The 21,348-nt window shown below is 37.0% G+C and overlaps 1 protein-coding gene across 3 annotated transcripts in view; it reads left to right on the top strand.

Moving 5' to 3' along the window:
• The window catches only part of PSPC1 (paraspeckle component 1), a 61,919-nt gene extending 41,605 nt beyond the window's left edge, over nucleotides 1-20,314 (top strand). For 2 of the 3 annotated variants that reach the window (XM_060770968.2, XM_060770969.2), the window contains 4 exons: nucleotides 12,080-12,190; nucleotides 16,136-16,232; nucleotides 18,171-18,266; nucleotides 20,027-20,314. In XM_060770968.2, coding sequence (XP_060626951.1) covers nucleotides 12,080-12,142 — 63 coding nt within the window. In that variant the 3' untranslated portion in view covers nucleotides 12,143-12,190; nucleotides 16,136-16,232; nucleotides 18,171-18,266; nucleotides 20,027-20,314. Of the gene's footprint in view, nucleotides 1-12,079; nucleotides 12,191-16,135; nucleotides 16,233-17,130; nucleotides 17,242-18,170; nucleotides 18,267-20,026 lie in introns of all 3 variants that reach the window. The other variant, XM_060770971.2, reaches the window with a different exon arrangement.
• Nucleotides 20,315-21,348: the final 1,034 nt, after the last annotated feature.

The following is a 21,348-nucleotide window of genomic DNA, read 5'->3' as shown; positions in this document are numbered from 1 at the left end:
AGTGGAATTCTATTGAACTCAAAGAGCCTGATGTTGAATTGTTAAATTGGAAAATGGATTTTGAATTTTTCCCTCCTTTTGTTTATATGTATGAACTCTGATCTGTATATTGATTTCATTCTTACGTTCTCATTTTCTTTTTGTACAAACAGCCTGAGAACTACACTGTGGAGAATAGAAAATTAATAAACAAAATCCTTTTCATTGGATTTATTGGGAGTGGCACGTTACGATTACAGTAAATCCCATGCTTTTAGTAAGATTTATATGTGGTGAAAATGTCTTCAATTTTATCCAAAGTTTTGATTCATTATATAAATTCATTTTGTTCTATCTCATCAGGAACTGTAATAGCATTAAATCTTTAAAAAATAAAGGTAGTATCAGAATCCAAAACCAAACTGTGACAAGTTCAAGAGGGGAAAGGAAAATGAATTCATTATCTAAACTTAGTATTGGGCTTTACCTGTACCACTCCGTCCATTAAAGAATTTCTAATTTGTTGTATGTGTAATTTTTTAGATTTCTTTCTGCTAATATACTTTATTATTTTTTCACCTTTATCCCACTTGTATTCATTTAGTTTACAACAATTAATATACTAAAGAATGTTTCAGCTTTTTAAGAGAAGTAACTATCTGTACAGTGTTGACTCATACAAAATCTCAGTAGTATCAATATTAAAAGGATAAAAAGGTGAGTTGTCCTACATATCTGATTTTATATACTCTTTTAGTTAATCAATTGCATGATTTGTGTGAATTTTTAAAGGAAATATTATTGAATTTGAGTTATAATTGATACAGGATAAAATGCAATCTCCTCTGAAAACAGTGCATTTAATCATTGGAAAATAACTATTGAATTTAGCTGCTTCTACAAGCATGCTCTTGAGGAAGAAAAGGGAAAAAAGTATATTAGTGAAAACATGCACAGAAACTAGTACCATGAAAATAATGTATGCATATGTGTTGCATATAATTGCTTGTAAAATGCATATATTATAACGTGTATATTGTGGAAAATAGACACAAAGGTGTGAGTAAATTTTGAAGTGGACTTTAAAAGAAAATCCACAAGTAATTGTGAAAATCTGATAAATTAAACACTGGAAAAATGAGAAATTTGCAGACATCAAAATGAACAAATCTATTCACTCAGAGGCTTAATTACAAAATGTTGGTAACTTGGATCTAGATTATAAAGATGCCTATTTCATCTTTCTAATCATTTTCTTTCACTGCCTCACAAAATAATCTGTTTAACTGTTTCCTGCGAGAAATAAGAGTTCCCATATTTACTTGCTGAAGATACAGTATGTGTGCATATCACTTTTATTACATTTTCAGCAGTGCCTGTGATATAAATTTTGGATATATAAAGAGCAATAAAGATTTGTTTGAATGCAAGGACATTGTTGATTCATACAAATATTCCTTATTTATATGTTTACATTAATAACTATATGTATATATGTGTGTGTGTAATCTAACTGGCCATTACATAGATAGATAGATAGATAGATAGATAGATAGATAGATAGATAGATAGATAGATTTGGTCAGTTAGATTACTTTTCTTCTGCAGTGTGTCTGTTCTGGCAGTTTAACCCATTTCTTGTAATTATTTCTTGATATGCCATTCCTTGTAAGTTGTGAAGGAAAATTTTGGAACAAAGAAAGAGGGGGGAAATCATAAAATAATTCCTCTGATTTGGATCTTTTCCTCAACTGAAAGATGGAATCCACCACTAGAAGAAATAATTGCAGGACTGCTCTTTGTTTAGTTCTGCTGTATGACTTGGATAGGGTTTTCATATACCACTTTTATATATGTTGTAAAATTTCATAGATTGTTAATATATAATAAAGACATAGTATTGGGGAAAGAACGGAGAGCTGAACAAAATCTATTATGATGATACCTGGCAGTAAGAGTCACCCAAAATAATTTATAGTGTAAATACATTAATCAGGTTCCAAGGACAATTCTTAACTGAAATCAGTGGGAAGTGTGTTACAGGAAAGGAGCCTGGTTCAGATGTTCTACTGGGGAAAATATCGTAACCCATCTTTCAATACTGTTGTCTGAGAAGGAAGGAGTTTTGTCATCCTCACTCAGCCATCTGAGGGAGGAAACAGCAAGATGTAAAGCAATAGCTGCTTGAAATGTAAGAGGAAACCATGGTTTTTCCATTTCATGAATGAATTATTTTGATGTCTGAATTTATGAGGAACTGCGATTAGCATAACATTAGCACTGCATGCTTTTGCTATGTAAAAGAAGAAAAGGATGGGTGTTCATGAATCTGAGGCACATATAGGTTGTGGGAAGCCGTTGTTTTGTAATGTGTGAAGCTTACGTATAAGATCTATATATGAACTGTTCAGTATATATTCCAATCAGTCTTTGAGTTTGGAACTGAACTATGGCATTATAATTTCTTTACAAAAGAAAATGTGTAAAGAAAAGTACTTACGGCACTTACTTTTTGTAAATACACATCAATGTTACAGTAGAAGAAATTATTCTCCTATATTAAATATATTTACTGTTTGTATAACAGAATTATTACAGAGTATTGGATGTACGTAAACAGCACAGTTCTTACAGTTAGTTTCCTCTTGGAACAATTTCCATTTCCTTTGTTTTGTTTCTTGCAGTATACTTTTCATAACTATAATTACAAACATTTGGATTTAGATTGCATTGTATATAGATATAATTGCCTTGAACTTTTCTGTTTAATCCTTTCTCTGTTTGATCCTGCCAAACAGATTTTAAAATATTAATTTTAATGTGACTAAATCAGATTATGGATGGCCTTTAGCAACTAAAAATATGTTTTAGTTTTTGCAAATACCCTTCAATACTTTTTAGTATGTTTAGATCAGAGCTTAGACTATTTCTTTTTTTAAAAAACTAATTTACTTTACTCATTACTTTGATCACCCTACAAGTGGTTTTTACTGCACTCCAGAAAGGTAAGTCACCAAGTTGCTCTTTACTAACAGATTTTCTGTTACTATTATCTTTGTGCTTTTGGAGAATACCAGAACATGATCTTTGGTTTCATTAAATGACTACTTCAGATACTGCAGCTGAAAAACTCTGCAGAAAAAAATGCAAGTCAGTTTTTCTTGGTTAAAGTACAAGGCAGTCCACACATATTTCTTCCTCCTCCCTACGTCATTGTGGGTAGAACTGAGAATCCATAGGTAGGAAATTCACACAGTTGGATTAGTCAGTCCACACACCTCATAATGAGTTTCCAGCAGATACCTAATTTCCTTTCCAAATAGCGAATTACAACCATGGCCATTGAAGGCCAAAATTTAACTTCGATTCATCTCATTACTGCAAAAAGTAGCTCCTCACAAAAGCAAATTGCTGAACGTAATTTATTTCTTAGATCTAATGGAAAAGCTGTTGGTGTAAAGTTCTGTAGTTTGAACAGTATTAATCTCCATGAAACACACCACATGTAATTGCAATATTGTATTTCTACATTTCTTTTTTTCAAAATGTGCCTTTGTTATTTGCAAAAATAGCCATTTAGCTATTTGAATCAGATTGTCAAATTCAAATTGCTAAATTTTACTTTGTACTTAAATGATTGTCATTCAGAGTACATAGGTTGAATTAATTCTATTTGAATTCATCTTAAGTTAATGGAGAAAAACATTTTTTCACTTATGTATAATATACTCTAGGTAATTCTGTTTGAATGCCTAATGGTAGCTAATTACATACATACATACATACACACACACACATGAGAGTGGATTGATTCAAATTAAACAATTGAAACAGTGTCTTAAATTACCAAGAAAAGGGCCTGTTTAAATTATTGATTTCATTATTTTCCCATTTATTTAGACCCATCTTATTTAATAATTGGATATATTATTTAACTAATTTAAGAGGCTATAAAAAAGACTCAAGCAAAGCACTCCAGCAAAGCATGTGGGGAATGCGGAAGTACTTCATCAGTGTCGCAGATGGACGATGAAAGTGACAGCTCCCCTGGCGGCCAGAAAAAAGTTAAATAGTCTTTGACTGTCTGTCTATATCTGTTATCTTTGGCATTGAATGTTTGCCATATATGTGTACATTGCAATCTGCCCTGATTTCCTTCGGGGTGAGAAGGGCGGAATATAAATACTGTAAATAAATAAATAAAATAAATAAATATTAATGACGAGTTCTAACACGGAGACCATTAAGAGAGACTGTATAGGTTGCTGTGAGTTTTCTGAGTTGTATGGCCATGTTCCAGAAACATTCTCTCCTGATGTTTCTCCCACTTATATGACAGGCATCCTCAGTTAAAAGTCATACATTCAGTTCTGAACAATTACCTTTGAATGAAAACGGAGCACGTACTCCCTTTTCAACAATAGGTGAGGAAACCACCTAAAGCAATTGTTTCCCTCCATTTGTTCTGATAGGCAGGACAAAAATTATAATAGCAGCCAGAAAGGGAAGTAACCCATGAACAATTCAGTTGATCTAACAGATGAAGACAAGATGTTCTCAAATGTCCAGAGATAAATCAGGCAAAGAAGAGAGAAAGGAAAATTTTATAAGGACATTTGTTGTCTCCCCACAGTAGTAGCAAGAAAGCAATTCCAAGTGGGGCAGAGATTTCCCTGTCTATCTCACAGGTAAGGCCTGTGCTCTTTTTCCAGCAGAAACTATCTATAGTAAGACATGCCACAGTTTCACACTGTTGTGGGTAGAACTGAGAATCCATAGGTAGGAAATTCACACAGTTGGATGTGTCATTCAAGGCTTGGTTAAAGCATTACAAACCTTATGAAGATCTCAAGTGTGATATTGATGAATTGTGGCGCTTTAAGCACAGAGGCCACTCTGAAGAACCTCCCAATGATAGGATTAGGTGGCAATTTTTATATAGGTTTCCTGAAACAACAGATGATATAGCAGGGACCTGTCTCCTAAGAGTATTTGGGAAGAGACCCTTGTCAAGTCCAGTCTTTAAAAAAAGCGACAGAATAGGATAGTAGGAACCCTTTCCTTCCATACAATAGTTGATAGGAATGAAAGGTGTAGTATGTTTGAGTTGTAGAGGGACATCTAGAGTTCAAGATAGCATCCATAACTTTGGCTGTGAACTTGTCTTGCCTATTAGAGCAAATGAGGAGGAACACGCCCTTAGGAACTTTCCCTCCGTACTGCTGGAAAAACAATCTAAGTTGATTTAATGTAAATTTATAACACAGTGGGTGATGGTTTTTTAAACACCTTTTTTATCTAGCCCGATAAGTTTGGGATGGTTAAAGTTTAAAATGTTCATAAGGCCGAGTAACAGCCTAGGATGTTTTTGTTTTAGCACATATATGTTGGACAAAATTGAAACAAATTGGAAATGACAGTGCTAATTTGGAATGAAAGTAGTTGCTTTCTAGCACATCTGGATGGTGTAGCTGGGCTACATTATCTCACATCCCAAGGCATTGATGTTGAAATGCAAAGTAGTCAAAACACAGGTCTTAAAAACATTAACATCATTTGGCTAGGCCAGCTTAATGGTCTTTTTAGTGAAAACCACAGTTGCTTCTGTTTACATTATTATTTTGAATCATTTATATAAAAACTTGTGTTCTTAGTTTCCAGCGTCATATATAGGTACCTGTGATCTTACTTCATGTATTTCTTGAAAAAATGAAGACTAGTATTATCCTCTTAATTTACATTTATTTTATATGTATGTACATGTGAATTAAACCACAAATTTATCCTTATTAGATATTTTTGGACAGAGGAATAAAAATATAGAAGAGTATGAACCAAAGTAAACCATAGATTTCAGCAGTAGCAAACAGCATCTCCTTTTCCTGTCATTTTGCACGTTGATGGTATGGCTTAAGAAGGTAGAGCTCCAGAAAGACTTTTAAGCCGGCTCTCAGTGTTTTGGAAGTGGAACTAGGATATTGGCCTTATCTGGTGCCTGCTTCAATCAAAGGTAAGACTATGTAGAGATGGACAAAGTGACATGCAGAACTTTGAGTATTATGTTATGTTGGGAAAGCTGAGCTGTTTCCCAAGATGATTTGAAAAGTGTTTATCAGGAATATTGACACTCCCCCCCTCCAAAAATTGATCTTTTCTCAAGCCAGTTGGAATGTAAGATTCTGCTTTATATTTTTGTAATAATCAGAAAACTATGTAAAACATTGCGTTATACAGTCAACACTAGATATTCACTGGAGTTATAGCAGGTATGATTGTTTTGGACCAACTCCCACAATTCCTAACAGCCGGTAGGAAAGAGTTAGAGGCACAGGACCCTTGTGAATGTGTAAAATCATGAATAGTGGAGTTTTTTAAACCTGGAAGCGCACCTCTCTAGGAATTTCTAGAACTTCCAGTATGACACCACGGTCTGGAAGTTGGCCATATAATAGCATTGTTCACCATAGAGTCACACTGGAGGATTTCCTGGCGATAACATTTTAAATCAAATCCACAAAAGTCAAAATGCAGATGTGGAAGGATGACTATAGCTTCTTTATACAATCATAGAATGGAAAGGCAGCTTGACTGGGAAGGTTTTAATTATTTCTTGGTTATTTTAATACCTGGCCTTTTCCCACTTTTTTGCTATATCTACTGGGGCCTTTCCAGTTAGGCCCTATATTCCAGGATCCGATCCTAGTTTTTCTATTTATCCCAGGTTATCTGGCAGTGCGGACTCATATAATCCAGTTTAAAGCAGAAAACCTGGAAATCAGATCCTGGGATATAAGACCTGTCTGGAAGGGCTCTAAAATATTAATATGTAAATTCTGTAAGAGGAGTATGAAGATTCTCTTTCTCTTACTTATTACATTTCTTGCATTATGACTTCTTCACAACTCTGTAATTTTAAAACTCTCAACTATAAGTGGTGGTGTGAAATTATTATTGGTAGCAAAATAAATAAAGAATTATTTATCCCCCCCCCCCCCCCGCAAACACTATTTCTTACTGATATCCAGCGTAATGCAAAGATAAAAAACAACTGTTGTAATAGTCTGCCAGGATGAAATTTTCTTTGTTTAAAATGATTTTCTAAACCATTTATTTCATTGGTACATAATTAGATTTTGGTAAGGTAAACAGTTTTCTCTCAAACTTATAAAATCATAAACTTTAAGGGGGGAAAACTGGTAGATTTGGAATGGAATTGGGAAAATAGTAGTTTATGATGTATTTATTGTATAAACTTTTGCTTCTTAGTAGATATGTAGATATGATAATAGAATAATACATTGAGCAGTAGTTTTGCTATTTTTTTCCAGCTCATTCCAAAGTGTTGATTCTAGAGAAGTACAAGCAGAATTTCATTCAACAAATTTTTGTAGTTCCCTCTAGTTTCCTGTTCAAGAAAATCTGACTTTGAAGAGCCTTTTGGATAGTGAAGGATAGATTGTGAAATGCTTTCAGCAATAACCGGTTAATAAGGTGTGTGTGTGTGTCGTGGAGGAAGGGGGGGGGAGGTATCTTGCTTCATGCAAGCCATTTTTTTTATATTCACACCAAAATTGTTTGAACTTCCATATGTCTTTCCATTTGCATCAGCGGTCTTATCATTTGTCTTTAAAGAAAGACAAATACTATGAAGAACTGCAAACATTTTTGCTAATGATTGCATGTTGTATTTATTTAAAAAATTGATTGAAAACAGCCTTTCTAATCGGCTGTATACCAGCTAATCTCAAGGCAGAATATAGTCAATATCACCTACAATAACTGAAAACGTTTTTAAAAACCAAAACATTTTAAAAAACCAACTCAAACAAAGGAAATTGTGTCGATTGATAGAGAAAACAAAGCCATGCTCCATGGCCTAGATGCTTGAATTATAGTCTGTTTTTAACAGTGTTGACATCTTACATCTAAACTGGAAACATATTGGCAGAGAGTGCAATCTCTAAAACATTTTTTCAAATACGTTTACTATCTCAAATTCTGTTTTAGAATTATGAAATGATTCAATGCAGGGAGCTCTGCTTTTGAACTGGAATTGTATTTAAGCAAAATTAGTTGATGAAGTATTGGTTTAAAACTTTTTACAGTTGTGAAATGGAATTTGTGAAAAATGGTACACATAAAGAATATGAAAATTTTGAGCATTTGCTGTTTGAGAAGGCAATATTAATATTTTGTTTGTGTGTACATTTAAAACATGTTCTGTCTTTTTTCTTACCTGAAGATTGCATCAAGAAATAAAAATATCACCACAGTCCAAGTAAACCACAAAAACAATATATGAAAATATAGTAAAAACAAGTTTTTCCCCATTTATTGTGGCCTGAATCCTGTTTAATGCAAGAATGAAAATCACTGCTGGTGGAATTTGGAGCGGATCACACCCTTTGCATATAATTGTATACGAAACTGACTGGACACTTGGTTTTGCAAATAAAAATGGTGCTTGGAAAACATGTAGATTGGCAGAATACAGCCATTGGAGGTTTGAAAGCTTGTCATTGGGATGCCCTGAGCCTCACTCTCAGCATTTTAAAAAAGTTTATCTTAAGGCGGAAGGCATTTTTACTGATGGATGTTCCCTGAGAGCTTGTTCCAGAGTCTTCACCCTGACTAAAAGTTGGACAAATGAAACTGGAAGTGGTCTTTTGGAGTGAAAAATGGGCCCTCAGACATTTGAAATAGTACATTGGAAGAAGTCCTTATTTGAGCCATCCAACTTAATTTACAAAGGACCTTTTAGTCTCTAAGCGTCTTGCTTCTTGGTCTTCCAAAAACATGATACCAGCCACATGTGAGCTTGTTGTTAACTGCCTCACAGACGAGAGATACATGGATCTTGTAAATTCTGGGCCGTAGCTTCCTTGATTGAGTCTCCATCTGGAATGGGATCTTCCACTTTCCTATTGCATTCTGCCCTGCCAAGTATTATTCTCTTGTCTAGTGAGTCATCTCTTGTCATGATGCACCCAAAGTAAAACAGTCTCAGTTTAGTCATCTTGACTTCTAGAGAAGGTTTGTTTTGTTTTTTTGCAGTCCACAGTATCCGCAGTATTTTCCCCAACAGCACATTTCAAATAAATTAATTTTGTTCCTATCAGATTTTTTCACTGTCCAGCTTTCACAAACATGTGTAGAAATGGGGAATAAAATGGTATGGACAATCCTGGTTTTAGTATTCAGTGATATATGTTGACACTTCAGGATCTTGCTTTGTTCCTTCATAGCTGCCCTTTCAAGTCTTAGTCTTCCTCTGACTTCTTGACTGCAATCACCATCCTGATAAATGACTGAGCCAAAATATGGAACATTTTGAACTATTTCAATTTTTCATTGTCTGTCTGAAAATTATGTAAATAAGCTATGATAACTGTTTTTGTTTTCTTAATGTTCAACTCTCAACTTGCTGGTGAACGTTGTTCTTTGACTTTCTTCAGTAATATTTGTAAGCTATTGCTAGTTTTTGCTAATAGTATCCTGTCATCTGCATATGGTCATTACATTTTGTTGCTTCCTTCCTTTGAGTCTAATCTTACTTTACAAGTAATATGCTCAGTCTACAAGTTAAACAGATAGGGTGATAAAATGCAACTTTGCCTGACCCTCTGTATTTTATCCAAGCAGCAGCATCTTCTCCTGAGTACAGGATATGCATGATGATAATTAAATGTTATCATATTAAAGCCTTTGACAATCAATTAAATGTTAGCTTATGAGCATTTTCCTGCTGGACTCCAGCATAGATTTTTAATTTCCTCTTTGTCTGCCTCTGTAGTTGGAACATAAATTTGGATTTAGGTATTCTGATGGCTTTTTCCTAAAGTCTTGTTGACATAAATCAATCATATTTTGCATTATAGCCTTTGACTGTTTTTTTTTTACATTTCTGCTCTCTATGAATGTCACCTCATTTCTTGCTAGATGTTCATTTTCTGAGCAAAGCTCTGTGTAATGATCTGACTTCAAATACACAATTCCTGTTAACTTAAGCTTTTTCACTTCAATAATTTATTGCACTGTTCTTATTTTCAGTTTCTTGTATTACTATGTCTACCTTCTTCATGCTTCTCACATTCCATTCTGTAATATGTGTTGTGCAGCTTTGGATTTTATTTTAATATTGGACATAGAACAGTGGCTTCAAAGTACAGGAAAGGAGATTCCACATGAACATTAGGAAGAACTTCCTAACTGAGAGCTGTTCAGCAGTGGAACTCTCTGCCCTGGACTGTGGTTTAAACAGAGGCTGGGTGGCCATCTGTTGGGGGTGCTTTGAATGCAATTTTCCAGCTTCTTGGCAGGGAGTTGGACTGCATGGGCCACAGGGCCTCTTCCGATTGTATGATTCTACATGGGCAGCTGAACATCCTTTCAGCTTCAGTTCAGTTGTGTCATGCCCCAGTGCTAGTTGTAATTATCCTCTGCTATATCCCCCTTAGCTCATTGAGAGCCCTCTGACCTGAGTTTCATCCTCTGGCACTGCTGCTTGTTTCATTTTGAATCATGGTTTTCATTATACAAGATCTTCAAAAGGAGGCTTACTATCCCCCCCCCCCCCCCGCTCAGTATTAACACAACTTAGCTATAGTTCCACTGCCATTGTGTTTGTCACCTTCCACCACTGTTGTTGCCCAGTAGCTGTTTGGCACATTTATCTGGCTCCTCTGCAAAAGCCTGTCTGACCGCCATCAGCATAGCCTCCTTCCTCACAGGAACACGCAGCCCACCAACACAGAAAGGTAGGCCATATGAACTGGTTTTCCCAAAATGTATGGTTTTATCTTCAGTGATTTTAGATTGCACAACGCACGCGCACACGCAAGTATATAGCTATATATAAACTCTCAAATTGCATGTACTTAGTTCTTACATTGATCTATGAATATGTATCTTGCAAAAATGGGATTTTTCACATATCAATAGATACTTCTGTTGAAAGAAAATTTAAAAGTACCATAATCATTCAGAACAGTTTCATTTTCTATGGAGATGCCCACTTGTGTTGGCAAATGTTGGCAATTGTGACCTAAGGATGATGTAGTGGCCCTCTTATGGAGAGGCACTGCATTGCGTGGGCAAGGGAGAATCTATAGGCCAGAAATGTGCAACGTCTTTACAACTTTACCTGTATGGCTGATTGAATATTCATAAATAAATCTAAAATATGTGTTTAGCCACTACTATATTTAAAATCAATAATAATTTATCTTGAGTTTTACATATAATGTCATTTTCCTCCCCACAAATGAATAACTTTATAAAGACATAACTTTATAAAGACATAACTTTATGCATTTTTTAAAAAATGATACTTAAAGTGCCTTTCAAACAAAGGCAGCTCAGAATACCAAAAGAAATTTCAATTTCAAATATAATGAAAAACAAGAACAATAAATTTTCTAGATATATATTTTAGAAATTTCCTGATAGCTTTTTTGGTTCTTTTTGAAGCTTAATTCCAATTAGGCACTCAATGAATGGAAATCCCCGTTGGTGAGTTTTTAAGCATACTTGAACAAGAAGTTGTATAAAGCAGATGTGCAAGAGGTTACAAAACTGATTGAACTATGATTTTGCACAAGTGCTTCTGCAATAAAACTTAACAGAGTATACTGAATACTGATTACCGCCTTTGTGCCAACTCTTGAAATGTAGATGTGCTACCTCAATGGGCAAAATAACATGATAGATTTCATTTGGGAATCAGTGGATCTGATGATTATTCCCAATTCAGAGTGAGATGAGCTACTTCTTGTCTGATGGGGGGAGGTGGGTGGGAGTATTTATTGTACATCATTTGCTCTTCCAAGCAAAAACTGCTTTGTTATCCTGGCCTATACAGTCTAATTTTGTGGGGTCAAACATGCCCCACATGGTTCTTTCTGGAACAATAAACAAGTGCTGGTAAAATGCTGGGGTTGGGTGAAAATTGAAGTTGTTACTGGATAAAGAAAAAATGCTAGTGATGATGATATGAGAAACAAGAAGTGAATTGTGCCAAGTCAACCTAGTTCCTTCTCTTTCTAAAATAAATGATTTAGTTGCAAAGGGGTACCATCAACAGACTATATCTCTCTTTCAGCAAGACTTTGACTTAATCATGTACGACATCCTCCTAAATAAACTTGAAAAAAATATGGACTGAAAAAGGACATAATGGGGAGACAGTTGCTTGAAATACTGCACATGAAAGGTAATTGTTTTAATGGATTGATACGACAATGTAAATGGATATTGAGAGTTTTCCAGCACTTCCAATTTCAGTGTCTTTGGTGTACTGGCAGAGGAAATATGTAACTAAAATGTTTGAGCTGATGCCGAATGAGGAAATACTGCAAACGTTTAGAGGGCAAATAGAATGTTACACTTCCATTTTGACCTGGGTTTGGGGTATGATTTATACTGAGCAATTTAAAATACCAGAGAACCAAGTGTGTAATATATCTTTGCAATTTTTAAGAAACCTTATAAGATCAATATTGTTGAAGATGGACAATTTATGGTCAAGGCATATTATGAACTGGGAGCTTTCTGACTCTCAACTACTCTGGTGCTGGAGGAGGAATCACGGTTCGATATTTATAACCTCCTTAAGAGCAAGTGGTAAGTTAGAAATGTAGTTAAACAGAAGTTTTGGAATATTGTAGGAAAATTGCCGTGATCTCAAAATGCAATGTTAATTCCCCCTTGTATTGATAGCCAAACTATATAAAGACTGCATTAAGACAATCGTCGTACACCATGCGTTTTGTTGTTTTTGACAAGTTGCAAAATATTTAGGCTTAGATCCAGCATTTATTTGCATTGGCAGGTGAGCAATTCTGCTGCCCAGCCAAATCAAGTTAACTCTCTCAAATCTGCAGTCCCCTGTGCTATACTTTTTATGAGAATCCTGCTGCAGAGAGGGGTCTGAGGAGTCACCGTGGTGTAATAGAGTAATTCAAGCAATATATGAATCCAGGCAATGTCATAACCCAAGGCTAGAATTGATTTGGGTAAGTTTTAGCTAAAGGAAATGTATGCAAATAATCTCAAAATAATGACAAGATAGAAATTTCTTGGACTCTGAAAATACCAGTAAGGAAGTCTGCTTTAGAAGGGAAAGCTGCACTGCCATCTGCTAGCATTGGTTCATCCTACTTTGAAGCAGCCATATATCCTAAGCAACTGACAATATTAAACTTTTTTTCTAGGCAAAGAGATGGATTTTAGTTCTGCTATTAGAAAATATGATTATTAATATTCAAGTGCTGGAGCAGTACAGCCATTCCAGAGTCTTAGATCAGAAGTAGGAGAATAATAATAATAATAATAATAATAATACACTTCATTTATATTCCGCTTTATCTCCCCAGAGGGACTCGGATAGAATTACAGTATACAAATAGAAGGCAAACATTCAGTGCCTTTTACACAGTAAACAACAATGGCATACAATACACAGACAAAGGTAAAGGCTTTCCCCTTTCATTACCAGTGTCTGGAGGCAGTGCTCAACTCCAGCCATGGGGAGGTGCTGTTGTTCCATTTTTCCATGTCGAGGATCCTGTTTTTCATAGACCTCTCCGATCGTGTTTTACTGGCATGTCTGCATGGGGCATCCTTTTACCTTCCCACCAAGGCAGTACCTATTGATCTACTTGCATTGCATGCTTTTCAACTGCTAGGTTGGTAGAAGCTAGGGCTAACAGCAGAAGTGCAGCTTATAGGCTGTAAGCAGGCACAAGGTTGTTTTTCAGATCCCCGGTGACTTCTACCTCTCAATTTATTTCAAAACAGTTTCTAAACCCCTCAACATCCCTTCTTTGCCCATATCTTTAAACCCCCCTCTCACAGACTGCTTCAAGTTAAGAAGAGGGCTTATAAATAAAGGCATCAAACTATACATCACTTCTGGTTAACGGTATGGTTAAAAAATTATCTCTCTTAGTTTTAAAACAGCTTTCAGAGCTAGTATGGCAGATGCCTCCCGCCTTTGAAAGGTTTCCATAACATTTTGAAAGTTTAAAAATGTACAGTAGTTAAGAAAACATTTGGGGAAGGCTTGGGGCAGCCCCCAAAGTCCCATGGAACTGGGCTAAAACTTGCTTTAATGTGAGATGCATAGTGCTGGTAGTACAGTTTAGCCCAGCACCAAGTTAGGATGAATATATCTGCTGTGGCTCTGAAGTGCATGCAGGTTCTTAAGCTAGAATCCAACATCCTGTTAATGGGACAAGAAACTCAGATTGGAATAAAGTTGAACATGAGTCAGTTAGTTGAAGAGTTCAATATTGTCATTTTATTCCCTATTAGTTGTTCTTAGTCCAATATGTCACAGAGCCCAGAATACCACTGCATAGCTGATATCTGACCTTTATTTCAGTATGACCCCATAAGTCAGCAAAGGCAGGCACAAGGACTCCTTGCCCCAGGTCCTCACATGACTGTAGCCTATGGGCAATAACTGATGCAGACAGTGAATTAAAAAAGACAGATCAAACTTGACACTTGTTAAATAATTTTTAAAACTGCCTTCCTAAAAGTGTTGGTGTTAAATCAGGTGTGGGCAAACTTTGGCTCTCCGGGTGTTTTGGACTTCAACTCCCACAATTCCTAACAGCCTCAGGCCCATTAGTTTGTGGGAGTTGAAGTCCAAAATACCAGGAGAGCCCAAGTTTGCCCATGCCTGTGTTAAATCTATTTTTGTTTTAAATTACTTTTTACCAATGTTGTAATTGAGGACTCATGCCAACATTTCTGAATAAAACAAAAGAGAACGCTTATGAACCATAGGGCTGGGTCAGTGGATGAAGTGCAAAACAAAGTACTATCTAGTGATCTGGGGACTGGGCATATATGGCTAGTGACTAATCGTTCTCGAAAGCTAGCAGAAACATCCAGGTTTTCAAATCCCTACAGAAGGAGTACAGTGTGGGGGCTTGTCTAATCTCCCTGGGGAGGGTGTTCCAAAGATGAGGGGCCACCACCAAGAAGGCTCTCTCCTTTGTCCCCACCCAACCATGCTTGTGACTGTGGTGGAAGTGAGAGGAGGGCCTCCCCGGCAAATCTATGCACTTTCTCAGTAATTATAGTTTATTGGTACCTGTAAGAACCAGTAGAATACCAAAGTTTAATTGTGCAATTGAATAAATAAAGTAGTGTTGATTTTTAAGCTGAAAAAACTGCTCCTTAAATATGATCTGCGTGTACTCTGCTACGTCTTTTAAAAATGGTTTTCTATGAAAAAAGTGCTTCTCTGTTTATAAAACTGGATTTTAGTATTCATGTCCATGGTATTTCTGCTAATCCTATATGAAGCTCTTACCAAGGCCTCAAATGCCTAGTATCACCATTCACTTTTAGTCATGTAGGCCCACTGGCTCTACAGTCAGTGCTGAGAAAATACAGAGAGAACACATAGAGTCTTGTTCTTAGTAGACTCTGCAGTAGACAGATTGGCTGGCTCCTTAAATAGAACATGCCCAGCCAATATCATGCAGTGACTATGAATTGCTTTAACTATAAAACCTACCAATGAAAAGGGCCTTTGCATTTTTATCCTTCAGTTGGATGTGATACATGGATTAATTTCCCTTGTGCCTTATTGAATGCTCACCAGCAGCAAGAATCCAAAGCTCTTCTCCGTGTGTGCTTTGGTTCAGAGTGGGGAGAAGAAGCCTATCTACCTTTAGATATACAGAAAGAACAATAATGTTGAGGCTCTTTCACCTGATAAGATGCCACTTCAAGAGTTTAGAGAAAATTGGTGTTACAGACATTTTTCTCTCTCTGGAGTATAGAGGAATCTTGTATACATACTCTGGAGTGGCAATGTGAGCTTACGCACACATGCTGAATTTCTGCTTTTAGATGGGAGAGGAGAAAAATATGTTCATTTGGGACACGGAAGTGCACCTTGAAATTTTTATGTATTCAGTTGCTCCAAAAAAGATGGATATGCAGGTTTTTTATTGCCTCCAGTGGATGGGGAGCCATGTAATTCTATGCTGAATTTTTGATCAGTTACTGCTAATGCAGGGAAACATGCTTAGGAAGTTTGTGAAATGTCAAATGAAGGGTACATGATGAAAGAAAGTTATTAAAGTGGTGTCTTTACTTCTAAATATATATATAATCAATTATTGATTATTTTTAGAAAATACCTTTAAAGTGCTGAAGTGGACCTGAAGTTGAACAATCACCCATGATCTGTGCAAAAGATGGAAAGGAAGCTGCATCCATTCTTGTTTCAGGTATCTTGCTTTCCTTGAGTTCTTGCTTGTCTAATTTCTTTCCTTTGCTTCTTCTCCACATACAAGTTCTGCTTGTTGCATTTTATATTCATTTTAGGCAGGAATGTTATAAAGGATTCTCCATGGGCAAGTTGCTAGATTGCAAATAGTTTTCCTTCTGTGATAATTAATGACAGTATGAGCTTTCTTGCCTACTGATTCTGCTCTGGTTGCTCTGTAATCTTCTCATTTCTGCAGGAGAGGCTTGTTACTTTGGGGTGGCAGGATAGACCAATGCTTCTTAAAATGTGGACCCTGATCCCAAATCCTTAGTTCAGTATTGGGGTACCAGAAAAATTGGCAACAATAAAAGTTTTCTCATATCATCTAGTAGCTGTCTGAGAAATGTATATGATTCTGTTATACAGTGTTTGCAGTGGACTCTGCAGAAGATGCTTCAGGTATACATCATAAAAAAGGAAAATCAGCATGTTTAGTAAGCCTTGCAAATACTGATTTGTTACCAGTAAATTTCTCAGATCAAAAGAAGTCCTGAGTGGAAAAATCTAAGAAGCATTTCTTAGGAAATGTCTTTGAATGGGTACTTTGGGAAAATACATTGGAATGTTTTTGATGCAACTCTTTTGTTTTTTGTTTTGCTTTGGTATAAATCATCATTTCTCAACCTGGGGGTTGGGATCCCTGGGGGGGGGGGGGTGTAATGAGGGGGTGTCAGATGGGTCATGAAAGACCATCAGAAAACTCAGTATTTTCTGTTGGTCATGGGGGTTCTGTGTGGGAAGTTTGGCCCAATTCTATCATTGGTGGATTTCAAAATGCTCTTTGAGTGTAGGTGAACTATAAATCCAGCAACTACAACTTTCAAATTTCAAGGTTTATTTTCCCCATACTCCCCCAGTGTTCACATTTTGGCATATTGAGGATTCGTGCCAAGTTTGGTCCAGATCCATCATTGTCCGCGTCCACAATGCTCTCTGGATGTAGGTGAACTACAACTCCAAAACTCAAGGTCAGTGCCCACCAAACCCTTCCAGTATTTTCTGTTGATCGTGGGAGTTCTGTGTGCCAAGTTTAGTTCAATTCTATTGTGGACTTCAGAATGCTCTTTGATTGTAGGTGAACTATAAATACCAACAACTAAAACTCCCAAATGACAAAATTAACAACCCCCCCCCCCAAACCTCACCAGTATTCAAATTTGGGCATATTGGGTATTTGTGCCAAATGTGGTCCAGTGAATGAAAATACATCTGACATATCAGATATTTACATTACAATTCATAACAGTAGCAAAATTATAGTCCTGAAGTAGCAACGAAAATAATTTTATGGTTGGAGGTCACCACAACATGAACTATATTAAGAGGTCGTGGCATTAGGAAGGTTGAGAACCATTGGTATAAACCCTGAAGCCAAACTATTTCTGGTGTAGAACATTTTTTCACATAGAAAAATCATAGGTATTTTATGGGGAAAAACTTGTCTGTAAAGGGTGTGATTCTCCTCTAAAGCAGTCATGTGCTGTCCGGTCTTATTTTAGGACTTGGAGCACCAAGCATTTTAACTCCTGCAGCCTGCCTACCTATGCCATATAACTTCCAATAGCTGGGTAGTGTCCTGTGGTAGTTTGCCTTAGCAGAAAGCATTTCCAGTTGTGCCATTTGGAACAATTTTTGTAGATCACCTCTTCACACATACTTTTTTTTTTTTTTGGTCTTTTCTGAAAAGCTCCTACCGGATGGGAGTATCCAGAATGATATAGAATGTGGTACAGTAGGCTAGAGAGATTGGGGAAAATTGAGTGCCAGAATTGTGGAAGCAAGAAGAACTTTCAACTTTGGCAAAACCACCATCACATGCAAAAAAATTGCTTAGGAGCTTTGTTCATAGGAACATTAGGAAGCATCACTAGTTTGTTGTGCTTTTTTCCAATTCTAGTGGATGTATGCTGAATGATTTTCACCACAGTTGTATCCTGTAGAGTTACAGACAAGCAGCTAATGAGCCAAGAGACAGACAAAGCCTCTTTTGAGAGTAAGTAAGGTGTAAACCCTGAAATTAGCAAAGTTTACATTTCTGTGGGAAAAGGCATTTTTAGTAAGGTTTTGAAGTTTTGATACATTTGCAGTTGTCCAATTTCCCATCTCTATCTTTATGGATAGAAGCTTGAAGGTATAGATCAGGCCTGAGCCAACTTGGTCCCTCCAGGTTAGAAAAGCACCAGCTTGCCAGTTAGTGGCTCAAACCCATTCAGTTGCAGTTGGATCCTTTGAGAGATTGGGGTCTTGAGAGTTGTGGGACCACTTCCTGTTCATATATCCAGCTAGCAAAGGACCAACATTTGTGGTGCTCTGCCCTCAAGTTTTCACTTGCTTTTGTATGTGGGACTGCAAAAGGACACACCCCCTGTTGTGTCAGCTCCACTGGCTGCCGATTCAGTTCCGAGCACAATTCAAGGTGCTGGTTTTGACCTACAAAACCCTGTACGGTTCCGGTCCAGTGTATCTGTCCGAACGTATCTCCCTTTACGTCCCACCCCGGACTTTGAGATCATCTGGGGAGGCCCTGCTCTCGACCCCACCACTCTCACAAGTGAGGCTGGTGGGGACGAGGAGCAGGGCTTTCTCAGTGGTGGCTCCTCACCTGTGGAACTCACTCCCGGGGGAAATCAGGGCAGCACCATCCCTCCTCGCCTTCAGGAGGAGGGTGAAGACGTGGTTGTGGGACCAGGCCTTTGGGCACCTTGGCAATTAAATCAGACAATCAGGCGAGTAAGACCAGCAGGATTGAAGTGGAACGAAAATTAGATCTATGAGCGAAATGCTGACCATGTAAAGGAGAAATTGGGTTTGTATTTGTTTTTATTGATTTTATGATAATTAATGCATGCACTTTTGTGAATTATATTATGATATGATGTAAGTTTATGTATGATTGTTTTATGATGCAGGCATCGAAGGGTGCCTTGCTTCTGTAAGGCCGCTCTGAGTCCCCTTCGGGGTGAGAAGGGCGGGGTAAAAGAACCCCAAATAAATAAATACTCTAAATTGGTTCCATCCAATTTTGGAAGCCAAGCAGGCCAAGCCTCTGTTAGCACTTGGATGGGAGACTGCTAACAAATGCCAGGTGCTGTAGAATATAAAAATTCCTTGCCAGTGAAAACCCAGAGAAATTGTAAATTGTTGTAAATTATTGTAAATTGATAGGCACACCTACACAAGAAAAGAGTAAAAGTGATAATTTTGAATAGTGGTCTTAAATTATAAATTTGAAATATGTTGGAATAGTTTAAGATGTATGAGTTTTACAGTGTTTTGCTGCAGTATCTTCAGATTCAGTGAGGATGACCATTTAAGTCCGTGTGTAAAAATGCATAGGAATGCATGTTTACTTGTAGAGTATTGTTGTGTAAGTGCAATATGTTCTGAGTGCTGTGGATTTAAACACTATCTGAATACATTTAGAGCGGGCATGGGCAAACTTCAGCCCTCCAGGTGTTTTGGACTTCAACGTGCACAATTCCTAACCGCCAGATGACGGTGGGATGTTGACTGTGGGGTCATACTTGAAGATCTAGAAATTTCTAGAGAGGTGCTCTTTCGGGTTAAAAAAATCTATTCATTATTTTGTGCATTCACAAGGGTCCTGTGCCTGTACCCCAATTCTATTGGCTGTTAGAAATTGTGGGAGTTGAAGTCCAAAACACCTGGAGGGCCAAAGTTTGCTCATGCCTGGTTTAGAGGGACTAAATGGAGCAAAGGTATAGCTTGTCATTTTGTTTCTTTTTTTTAAAGGTTGGAGTACAGCTCTAAATGTCTTATTCAGCTTCTTCTATGAAGAATTTTTCATGGAGCTTAACAGCAGTAAACCTCATGGTGACATGCCCATGTTGTATTTTCCTTGAACCTGAAGAAGAAAACAAGTATCCTGTGGTAATATTTGTAATGCTTTTATTAGTTAGATTACATATGGATCCAAAGCTTCATTGACCTGTGCTTCTTCCTCTTTTTTTAAGTACAATTCTGTAGTGCTGTATACATTTGCACAGTATGTATTAATAAATTATGATGATTGAAACCAGAGCTCTAAAGCTTGTTTTCTCTTTTTTGACTAACCTTGTGCCTGCCATTTTGTCTACCATAGGAAGGGCTGAGGCATCTCTCTGCCATTTTGAAGTACTCTCGTTCATACATTCCTGCTGTGGAGCCATAATGATAGTTTTTCTATCTGCAACTTGTTTTAGCCCCTTGCAAAGAAATACTGTGGTGTTTTTCTCAGTGGCTGGGTAGAGAATTGGATCATAATTGGACAAGGTGGACCACATTGTTGCCTGCTAAACTGTGAAATAAAGTCTGTGAAACGGATGAAAATAAAGCAGGCCAGAACAGACACAGACACCATTTTATAAAGTCATTTTCTCAGAAGGAAAAATGAGTTGTCTAGGTAAGGCCCAGGCAGGGTTCCCCAGCATTTTTCTCATTAATAGTTGGAACAGAAGACTTGGGAGGTTTTCAGGGAATGGTGTTGGGATAATACAATGCAGATTATATGTATGCTATTCATATACTAAAGCAGTGATTACCAAACTCAGGTGCTCCGGGTGTTTTGATCTTCAACTCCCAGAGGCTTGAGCTGCCTTAGCCAATGATCAGGGGTTCTGGGAGCTCAAAACACATGAAAGATGAGAGTTTAAGAAACTGTTAAGAGTTTCAGCAAAATGGAATTCAAATGAGTTTCTAGACAATCTAGACAATGCTAGCCTTAGGTTCAGTAATAAGACATGTTATCAACTCACATGTTACAAAAGATTTCTAAATGGAGCCATCTTGTTAGATCCACTGACTCCACATAGGTTCCCATCTAGGTCTTTACATTTTGAACCTGTACAGGAGGCATCATTAAGGCTACTTACATTTAAGGTGGCATCCTTAGTAGTAATGGCCTATGCAAGAAGGGTGTTGGAGCTAGAAACCCTTTCAGTAACCCCAAACTGGTGTAGGTTTGAGAAGAACAAATTGACTCCTACAATAGGATCCAATGTTCGGCACAAATGTAAGATAAGCATGTGAATTAATGAGGTAATTCATTTGCCAAATTTCTATCTTAGGCTAAAACA

Source organism: Anolis sagrei, chromosome 3 (genome assembly GCF_037176765.1).
Source record: "Anolis sagrei isolate rAnoSag1 chromosome 3, rAnoSag1.mat, whole genome shotgun sequence".
Lineage (NCBI taxonomy): Eukaryota > Metazoa > Chordata > Lepidosauria > Squamata > Dactyloidae > Anolis > Anolis sagrei.
This window is presented reverse-complemented; position numbering and strand designations above follow the sequence as displayed.